The 11,537-nt window shown below is 41.9% G+C and overlaps 1 protein-coding gene across 1 annotated transcript; it reads left to right on the forward strand.

Annotated features, from left to right (window-relative positions):
• Window positions 1–1,749: 1,749 nt before the first annotated feature.
• Window positions 1,750–2,691, forward strand: LOC111146387 (olfactory receptor 1G1-like). The gene has a single exon (XM_022501920.1). It carries the CDS (start codon window positions 1,750–1,752, stop codon window positions 2,689–2,691), a length of 942 nt encoding a protein of 313 aa, XP_022357628.1.
• Window positions 2,692–11,537: the final 8,846 nt, after the last annotated feature.

Genomic DNA, 11,537 nt, shown 5'->3' on the forward strand with positions numbered 1-11,537 from the left:
AGACACACACATACACACACACACACACACACACACACACACACACACACACTTCCTCCTCCACCTCCTCCTCCCCTATTCCTTTCTCCTTTCCTGTCTCTTCCTTGCTCTCAGTCAAATACAACCAGGCTTGCTTAACCACCACAAGGAGAGCCTCTACTTGATATCCATGAATTCCCTGATAGTCCAGCCTGAAGTCAGTGCAGATCAGGGGTCCCCAAGCCCCTGGCAATGGCCAAGACACTGTATCTGTGCAATAATAGTGCTCAGGACCCCTTGACTTTCAGGGACAACTCCCTCTCAGCCCACGGGATTATGAGTGGCTTCCAGAATCAGTCTATACCACCACCAAATGAAACAATCTCCACAATAATTAATAGGCCAGCACACCCTAGCTAATTTTTTTTAAGTATCAGAAGTATTTGCAATAGATTTATTTAGGCTCATTTTCCAACTGAGGTTCTGAGAAGGTAAATGATTTGGCCAAGATGGTAGACATGGGACTCAAACTTGGGCCTGCACATGTCACATGTCTGAGTGGAAGCTTTGTCATGGTACTACTAGGTCAGAGCTATTGCCACCCAAGGGCATGATGACGAAATTGGTGACAACGGCACTTAAAACTCTATATATGAAACTTAAAGTTTTGAAAACTCAGCTTCCCACAGACTAGGACCAAGAAAAAGTCCAATTTTCTCAGGACTGAGGGTGTTTCCTGGAAGTGAAATGTTCAGTTTTGAAAGGGGGTAGAAAAGTCCAGGGCAAACATGGAGGACTAGTTGGTCACTCCAGAAGGCACCTACCTTTTGTTACCTCTGTCAAAAGAAAACAGTAATATCAGGGAAAGCTACTATTTGATGAGCATTTGATATAAGACAGTCACTCTTCTAGTTCTGTACAATCCTTATATAATTTAATCCTCAACAACCTTCTGATTTTGGCATCATTATCCTCTTTAAGCAGATGCAGAAACTGAAGCCAGAAACACTGAGCAGACTTGTTCAACATCACAGGAGGCTGGGCCCAATGAAGGCTCATCAGACCCAAAGGGAATATATCTTATTGCCACTTCAAAAAGCATGCTCATGACATGAGGACAGGCTGACATTGCCTGTTTGTGGGTTCATCCTTCTATACCATCCAAATATATGAGATAAAATCTCTCAATCTGGATTTTACAACACAGGTCCTGAAAAAACATTTAATTGATTCTGGTATTTTGATGCATTCAACAGTCCTATATGGTAGGTTTATGTCTCTATATCTTACAGGTAAAGAAAATGAGGTTCAAAGGATATAAGTAATTTACCTAAAATATAAAAAGTAATGAGGATTTAGACAGAGAGGATGCTCCTTAGTAACTGTCCAGCAAATTCCCATCACCAAGATATCTTTTTTCAGACCTCTAAGCTATGAGCTTAAGATTTTAGTTTTTAATTAAGTGGAGAGTGGACTAAGACCTGGGAAGATTCTTTCTAGCTAAGCTCCAGTTCAGCCTCATCCAGGAGGTCTACAGGACAATTTACGAGACACCTAAAATATGAAGTTGACCCCCCAAAAGATCTCCTGTTGCTATTGTCCATAGTTCTCAGATCTGTACATGCTTACATGCCCACCAGTGAGAGACAGGAGTGCATTTTAGTGGCATCTGAAAAGAACAGAGAAAACTGATGAAAGGCTTTGAATGATATAAATTGTTGGAGTCTGTGTACATTTAAGCAAGAATTCCCTGCAATTCTGCTACTATAAATGGCAATTAGAAATCAAACTAGCATCTCCGACTTCCTGCTCCTGGGCTTCTCTGACCACCCAGAGCAGCAGCCTCTCCTCTTCGGGCTTTTCCTGGCCATGTACCTGGTCACCATGTTGGGGAACCTGCTCATCATCCTGGCCATAGTTTCTGACCAGCACCTCCACACCCCCATGTACTTCTTCCTGGCTAATCTTTCCTTTGTTGAGACCTGCTTTTCCTGCACCATTGTCCCCAAGGTGTTGGTCAGCATTAAGACACAACACCATGCCATCTCCCATACTGGGTGTCTCATGCAGATGTACTTCTTCATGGCATTGACCCTGCTGGATGATTTCCTGCTGGCCGTGATGGCATATGACCGCTATGTGGCCATCTGCCTTCCTCTCCACTACACCACCATCATGTGTCCCCAACGCTGCCTGCTGCTGGTTGCCGCATCCTGGCTCTGCGCCCACCTCCTGGCCTTCTCACTCACCCTCCTCATGGCTCAGTTCTCCTTCTGTGCCTCCCATTCCATTCCACACTTTTTCTGTGATGTACCACCGCTCCTCAAACTTGCCTGCTCAGACACTCAGATCTACCAGGACACAATGTTAACTGAAGCAGTTTTCACAGGCATGATTCCTCTCACCTGTGTCCTGGTCTCTTATGCCCACATCATGCACACCATCCTCAGGATCCCCTCATCTGGAAGGAAGCACAAAGTCTTCTCAACCTGTGGCTCTCACCTGTCAGTCGTCACTCTCTTCTATGGGACACTTTTTCTGGTGTATTTCCGGCCCTCATCCTCCTACTCAGCAGACACTGGAATGATTGTATCTGTGATATATACAATGGTCACCCCCATGCTGAACCCATTCATCTACAGCCTGAGGAACAGAGACATGAAGAGGGCTCTGTGGAGGCTCTCAGGCGGGAGAAGATACTCTACCCCGTAACGGGTCCTGCCCCAGACTGGAAGATCACGCTCTCTGAAATGCCTTCTCCCTGCACTTCTCCACAGCAATTTTGAAAACTCAAGTTCAAGGCAAGATGGATGCTCGCCATCATGAGCAGGTTCATCAAACAGAGAATGCCTAACTAGACAGAAGGAGAATAAGATCAACTTGCCAAGGACACAGCTACAACCTGGAAGAAGGAGTGGCCAACCATTCCTACAAGGTGACTTGATTAGTGGGTATACAGGTGTCCAAGAAGATTCAAACCTCACAGTGGGAATCGCCAAAAGAAAAACATCAGACAGAACTGGGGTTCTGGGATGAAGCCAGGTACCAGCCCAGTCTATGACTAACAGGTCCCACTCACTGACAAGCAATGCTCACAAGAGTTGGAAGGGTCAAGTGCTCTCAGTTTCAGGGACCATTTCCAAGCCCAGCTTTTGAAGCTACTCACTGAGAGGGGCTAACCTACACACACAGAAGGCTGAACCGAGAAGACACACAATTTGCTGGGACTGGGAAAACAAGAATAATTCTAGGGGGAAAATGAGGAATAGAGAGATCAGAGGACTGGCCCCAACACACACCCCAGGGATCAGATCAAAGATTGTGACAAAGAGATTACTAGTTATGGACAAATCCTTGATTTTTTGGTTTTTAAACTCTGGGTTATTTCATGTGTCTCAACTGCAGAATAATAAATGCTCATTAGAGTTAATTTGTAAAACATAAACAAATAGGAAAAAAGGAAACACAACCCCTCCTTGCAAAGAAAAACACTGATAATATTTTACAGTATTTCCCACCTATCTTTTTCTAATGACTTTTTGTCTTTACTATGTTGAGAAAATATTGCTGGTACAATTATATGTACTTTCTTGGTTAGTCTTAAAACTTGAGTTGTCTCCCTGTGATTATCTCTTCCTGAATGTTTGGCTCTCTGAGGTTACATCACAAAAACATCCATGATATATTTGCTTTTTCACTATGGTTGGATGATTAGGGGGTTTCTAAGCTTTCACTATTATAAACAATGATGCAAAAAGTCTCTGAAAAGAAATGATTTTCATATATTCATAGTCCATTACATTTAATATTTTCAAAACTAGAATACTAAGTAGTACCTTTTTAGGACCCTTTATCCATTCTGTCAAGATGCCCAAATGAGAGTGCCCAATTGTCTCCATCTTCTCCATATTTTGATGTTCACATTTTCCCCTTAATTAAAACAGATATGATAGACAAAATGGTATCTCTTTGACTTAGTTTTAACTTCTTTGATTTTTTTTTAAATTTTTATGTTACATTAGTCACCATACAGTTCACCATTAAATTTTGTTGTTGTTGTTGCTTTTTATTTTTTTCAGTGTTCCAAGATTCATTTTTAATGCACCACACCAGTGCTCCATGCAATACATGCCCTCCTTAATACCCATCACCAGGCTGACCCAACCCTCCATCCCCCCTCCCCTCCAAAACCCTCAGTTTATTTCTCAGAGTCCACAGTCTCTCATGGTTTGTCTACCCCTCCAAATTCCCCCAATTCACTTCTCCTCTCCACCTCCCAATGCCCTCTGTGTTATTCCTTCATTAGTTTTTGATGTAGTGTTCCATGACGCATTGTTAGCCTGGTGATGAGTATTAAGGAGGGCATGTATTGCAGGGAGCAAGGTGTTTTACACAAACTTCTTTGATTTTTGGTGAAGGAACTGTTTTCCTGAGTCCGCTAACCATTTTTTTTCCATTTCATTCTTTTTTAATATTTTTCCTTTTTTTGTTATTATAATTCCAGTGTAATTAACCTACAGTGTTCTATCATTTTTTAAATTGAAGTGTAGTTGACAAATAGTCTGCAACACAATAATATCAGCTTCAGATGTATGACATAGTAATTTGACAACCATATACGTTACAAAATGTTCGCCACAATAAATTTATATTTGGGAGTTGGGAAATTCAGCTAGAAATAATCTTAGGAGTAAAAGAAATCAAAATGGCTTTCAGAAAATATTGTTATCTGAATGAAAACCAATTATAAAACATTATTTACAAGAAATTTTTCACAAGAAAATTAGTTATATGCAAATGTGAGAAAACCAAAGAAAAGGTTACGAAACACTAAGTCTAGAATCCATCTGTAAAAGAACAACAAATATCAATCCAAGCAAGAAAACAGCTGAGAGCAAAATATGATAAAATAGAATAAATCTACAAAGCTAAAAGATTTCTTGAAAAGATAATTTATATTCCTCTGATGAAAATGGTTATAGGGTAAAATACTAATTATCAATAAGAAGAAAAGAGTGACATTACCTCTGATATTAAAATAAAGAAGATATTACAAACAATGTTATATAAACTTCAAAATTTAGATTTCTAGAAAAACATATCACATCAAAACTAATATAGTAAAAAAAACAAAACCTAAATAAACCTATAACCGTTGAGAACGTTTCATTAGTAGCCCTTCCTTGAAGAAAAATTCAGGCCCAAATGGCTGTAAGAGTGATTTTCTACACACAATTCAAGAAGGAAAACGTAAGTCCTTTCCAAAAAATAGAAAACGCAGGAACACTCATCCAATTCCCTTTATGAGATTAACACAAACTTCATACCAAACGCTGACAATAACATTGCAAACAATCACCATAACAAGTTGATCTCCATGAAGATAAATGCATCAAAGAAATTTATAAAATAAATGCACCACCCAAAGTAAAATATTAGCAATACAATCACAATAATTCAGAAGAAAATAAAATGTATCATTGCCAAGCTGAGTTTTCCCAGGAAGGAAAGGTGGATTTTACATTCAAAACTCAGCCAAAGTAAGTCGCCATATTTATATAGCAAAGGCCAAAAATTATCTGATGCAAGAACATCTCAAAAGATGGAAGAAAAAACATGTCATAAACTCCAACATCCACTCACTGGAAGGTCCTCTTGGCAAAATGGGGACGAAAGAAAACTTTCTTAACCTGAAAAAGGTTGCCTTGTTTTAAACATATGGCATATATAATACATAAGGGTTACCACACATTTAAATCTGTTGTCTAAACAGGGAATGAGAACACCAGCTCTCACCACAGCACTCCAACACTAGACCTGGGGTCTCATCCAGGGCAGTCAGAGAGAAAAGACAGAGAGGATGTAAATTCTCTACAGGAAGAAACATGGGAGCATTTTGTTTACAGATAACATTTTCATACAATTGCAATTCAAAAGAGTCTATGGAGGAACCACTGGGATTAATAATTAGTTACCATCATGCAAAAACAAATAAAACACAGACACACACAACCCCCCACACTCAGACACACACTTCACTACATACACAAAAATCAGTTCCAGATGCACTAAAGAACTGATTGGGGAAAGCAAAATTAAAAAGTTTTTAAAAGAAAATGCTGGCAAATATCTTCCTGAACTCATGAAAGAAAGCACCACTTCAACCAAACACAAATAAAGCACTCAGGAAAAAAAAAATACTGATGAATTCAATCAGTTAAAATAAAAATACTGATTTAGCAAATAGCACTATAAACAGTGAAATGACAAACCAGAGATAGAGGAAATGTTTATCATGTACATAAATCAACAAAGGACTAGGATCTAGAATAAATAGTTCTACATAGTTCTATAAATACATCTGAATATGACAGATAACTAAACAGAAAAAATGAATAAAAACTGAAACAAGCACTTTCAAAATAAGGAAATAAAAATACTAATGAGTGGCACCTGGATGGCTCACTCAGTTAAGCCTCACTCTTGATTTCCCCTCAGGTCATGATCTCTGGCTGGTGAGATCAAGCCCTGAGTCAGCTTCTCTCGTCCCTCTCCCTCCATCCCTCCCCCTGCTCCCTTCTCTCTTGCTCTTTCACTCTTTCTCTAAGATAAATAAATCTTTTTTAAAATGCTAATGAGTATTTATAAGGAACTCAATCTCATAATTAACCACTGAAATATAAAATCAAACCATCAGGAGATGAGACACAAACCACACACAGAGCAACATGACCACAGTGGAAAAGGCTGAAACCACCAGGACTTAGCCAGGATGTGGTCCAACGAGTGCTCTCACACGTTGCTGGTCCAAATGCAATGTGAGACAATCTCCCTAGAGGTCAGTTTCACAATGTGTACCCAACTGGAGGATACAGATATCTTGGAACCTAGCCTTGCCATTCCTGGGCATGTACACAACAGAAAGGAACGCATGTGTGCACCAAGACTCAGGTACCAGAATGATCAACTCACAGCAATGGTAATGAACATACCACCACTACATACACATATCCAGATAAATCTCATATAAGTAAAAATATTGAACAAAAGGAGCCAGAGAAAAGAATACATAGTGGATGAGCACATTTATTTAAAGTTCAGAAACAGACAAAGCTAAAAGAAACTGTTCCAAAGAGGACAGGGATTATTTTCATCCGAATGAAAGAAAAGTCATGATTATTAGCAGGACACACAAAACGAATGTCAGATGTACTGGCTACGTTTGACTTCTAAATCTGGGAAGTTGCACAGAGGGGACTGGTTTCTAATATTTCCTGGGGGTCAGGGGGTGTTTGTGTTTTGCACAGTTTTCTCTGTCTTACTCTTCACTGATTAATTTTTTAAAGTACATACCATGATTACTACTACATGGGCACCAGAATATCTATCTACATTTCTGTGATCCAAAAATTTCTCATGAGAGAAGGATTTTCTGTGCATTTGCAGTGAATTCATTGAGCAGGTCACCATAATCTGAATTTACACGAGGGTATGTATAGCCTGAACTAGCTGTACTCAGTGTAACTATACATTCCTTCTGTTGTGGAAATACGGTATGTTTGCATCCCCAGGACCCTGTAAGAGAATCACAGACAACATACACACACAGTAATTCCAAACTCAAAATGTCTGAAATCAGAATTCTGGCAGGCTACAGGGGTGCATAAGGAGGTGCTGTGATCTGTACAAGACACCACTGAACATGAACACCCTTCAGTTACGTGACTGAGTATGAAGGAAGAATGCTAACCAACAGGCCCAGTTCACAGAAGAATGTAAAAAGTGTAATTCCATTCCCATAAAGGACAAAAACAGGCACATTTAGAGTTAACTATACAGTGTACAATCTCTGCATGTGGGTTATCAAACTGAACACTGGAAAAGAGAGCAGGTAGAGACCAAGGAAAGAGATAGGCCATGCCCGTTGGTAGCAACAGTGTTACTAAGCAGGGGAACTCACACACAGGGCATGTCTTATCTAGGGCACCCCAAGACAAGTAGGTAGGCACACCTGCCCACCAGAATCACAAAAGTTTATATACAGAGAGGCTTCACAGGGGTTCAGTCACTTAGCCTCCCAGAGGGTCTCGAAGGCACATGGCTAACTCAGGGCTGTGTGCTTGAAAATGGCTCCCATCATGGGAAGAGTGGGCAGAGCTACATTCTGAGGTCAGGGGAAGGGATAGGGAACCTCCCATTCCCTGGGGCTAATTCATGAGTCAACTGGGGGTCACATCTTCTCCAGGACCTCCCCCAAAGATGCATATGTGGCAAAACTACAAAGAGCAACAAGAAATGATACACAGTGCTCACAACGGTGATTTCCTCAAAAGGGGGAGGACAGGATATGATGGAAAATGGGTCCACACAGGGCATCTGCAGGATTCAACTATTTAAGCTGAGCGCTGGGAGAATGGGCATTCATTATATTAGCACTCGTTCAACAGCACAGATGTTTTACAAACTTTTTTTGAGAGTATGATACAATTACAGCAAAAAATTAATTTAAAAATTCAGAGATTGGGACACCTGGATGGCACCTGCAGTTCGGGGTCCAACTCTTGATCTGGGTTCAGGTCCTGATCTCAGTGTTATGAGATCCAGCCCAGCATGGAGCTCAGCTCTTGGCACAGAGTTGGTGTGGGATTCTTTCTTCCTCTCCCTCTCTCATCCTACCCATGCTCTCTCCCTCCAAAAATGAATAAATCAATCTTTAAAAAAAATTTAGAGATTGCATCCTGAGCTTTATAGACAGGCTACATAGTATTCATATCTCTGATCTCTGGGGACACTGAAAATAGGAATAGTCCCTCTACTATATGATATTTGAAGTGGGATTTTCTTTGTATTTTTTAAAGATTTCATTTATTTATTTGACAGAGAGAGATCGCAAGTAGGCAGAGAGGCAGGCAGAGAGAGAGGGGGGAGCAGGCTCCCCGCCGAGTAGAGAGCCCAATGCAGGGACTCTGAGGAACCTGAGACCATGACCCGAGCAGAAGGCAGATGCCCAGCCCACTGAGCCGCCCAGGCGCCCTGATAGTTGAAGTATTGATCATTTTCTTAATCTAGAGTTTTTTAAAGATTTTATTTATATATCGATTGATTCACTTGATACAGAGAGAGAGCACAATGAAATGGTGGAGGAGCAGAGGAAAAAGGACAAGCGAATTCTTCATCAAGCCTACACCCCAACACAGGGCCATCGCAAGCCGCAAGATCATGACCTGAGTGAAAATCAAGAGTTAGATGCCCAAACAACTGAGCAACCCAGGCACCCCTGCTCCTGATCTGTTTTATCTTCAATTTTTTTTCTTATTTTCTAGGATTGACTGTATCTCATCCATGGGGACTGGGCTCTAATTAGAAAGGGTGACTCTATGATACAGATAAGCCCCGTTCAGGATCAGACCAGGAGGATGCAGCCAAGCAGCATCTCACCCAGGGGAAAAACCAGGAGTCCCCCCAGGGATCCCAGCCCTGGTCATCTGAATGGTATCACTGATGCTACCAGGACTCAGGGGGCCCTGATGCAGACGGGCCAGCTGGTGGTTGGACAATTGCCCCAACTGGGCTCTAACTAGAAGATTGGGAATGGGTCCCAGGAGACACTGCCTGTCAAAAGTCAGCAGCGCCTGTGCCTGAGAAATCACCAAGACCAGAGTCTTTAGTCTGTGCTGTTCCTACAGACAGGGAAGGGCTCTGTGACTCACTCCAGCCATGTCTTCTCTAGCAAACCCGATCTCCTCCCTGGAAGTGTCAGAGACTGAGGCTGGCCAGCATGTCCAGGTAAGAACTGAGGCATATGGATGGCAAGAGAGCCATCTACCTTAGCCCCCTTGTAAGCATGCTTGCACACACACACACACACACACACACACACACAGGCACACAAACACACACACACACACACACACACACACACAGCAATAATCCTGCTCCTTCTGCTTTCCCTCTTTCTATCCTACATTCTCATCTGCCAATCAATTTCTGGCTCTTCGCATCACGAGCAGGGCCACCTACCTCGGGGGTTCTTCATGTCCCTGATGATCTAGTCTGAAGTCATTGAAGAGAACAGCCTTCAGACCACCCTTCCCCAAGCCCCATCTGTGTCCTGGACAAAGCACACTTCCCTCTCAGTCCACTTGGGTGGGTGTGGTTCCAGAAACTCTCTCAGCCACCACACCAAGTCAGTACTAGTAACTGACTCCTCTACATCCAATCAGTTTACCAAACTTGTTCGCACCCTCTCTTCATCTAAAAACTCGAGCCACCAAAAACTATTCCAGATAGACTCATTCATTCCCATTCCTCCATTAACCACTGAAGCAGCGGGGAGCTCTGATGATTCTGTGATTTGTCCAAGTTTACACATGGCTTCAGATCCCAAAATGTCAATGGCTTTGCCACTGACAGGTCTGAGTAGAGATATAACTCTTCAGAGCCGGTGCTGCTGACGCTGCTGATGGTGTCATGGTCACAGTGGTGGAGGTGGCTTTTGGTGTTCTTACCCCACAAGTGGCAAGCCCAATCTAGAGGAACAGCCCACAACACCACAACCTCAAAGCACCTGCATGTTATTAAAAAAAAAAAAAGGCAATTACAATACTAGACCCTATTTACTGAGCACTTACTAGGTGCCAGCCTTGGTCTAAACATTACACCATCATTTTTTATCCCAATGTAATCTTCACAAACACTGGATTCATTGAACTCAGATATTATCCCATTTAAAAGATATAAATAAATAACTAATTTTAAAAAGAAGATATTATCCCATTTAAAAAGTTTAGCAACTTTCTCAAAATCACATAAAGAGTAAAGAGTGGGAGCACCTGGGTGGCTCAGTGGGTTAAAGCCTCTGCCTTAGGCTCAGGTCTTGATCGCAGGGTCCTGGGATCGAGTCCCACATCGGACTCCCTGCTCAGCAGGAAGCCTGCTTCCTCCTCTCTCTCTCTATCTCTATCTCTCTCTCTGTGTGTGCATGCCTGCCTTTCTGCATACTTATGATCTCTGTCAAATAAATAAATAAAATCTTTAAGGAGTAAAGAGGGGGAATGGGGCGTCTTGGTGGCTCAGTCTGTTGGGCATCCAACCCTTGATTTTCACTGGGGTCTGATCTCAGGATCCTCGATCAAGCCCTACATGGGCTCTTCCTCAGCAGGAAGTCTGCTAGAGATGCTCTTCCTCTCCCACTGTCTCTCCCTCACTCCTCACTCACTCACTCTCATTCTCAATCTCTCTCTCTAAAGAAATAAAACTTAAAGGGAAAAAAAAAGTAAAGAGTGGGGAAATTCTGTCCAACTCCCAAGGGTATATTACATTTTTATCACAATCCTAAACAAACATGGCACGAAGCCATGCCGCCACTGAACGTTTGTTGAATGTTTCCCCACACCATTAAACAGGAAGGTGGGAATTTCTCATCTTGACTGTACATCATGGTTGATAAAGAAACTTCAGCGGATTCCAGCCCTTGGTCCCCTCAACACGCCTATCAGGGAAGGCTAGCATGCATATCTTACAGAGAAGGAAAGTAAGGCTCCAAGTGAGAAAAACTG

Source organism: Enhydra lutris, unplaced genomic scaffold, assembly GCF_002288905.1.
Source record: "Enhydra lutris kenyoni isolate GAN:26980312 unplaced genomic scaffold, ASM228890v2 scaffoldscaffold13, whole genome shotgun sequence".
NCBI lineage: Eukaryota > Metazoa > Chordata > Mammalia > Carnivora > Mustelidae > Enhydra > Enhydra lutris.

What these genes read in the sequence shown, in the direction of transcription:
- LOC111146387 (XM_022501920.1), top strand. Translation starts at nt 1,750, where the DNA reads ATGGCAATTAGAAATCAAACTAGCATCTCCGACTTCCTGCTCCTGGGC.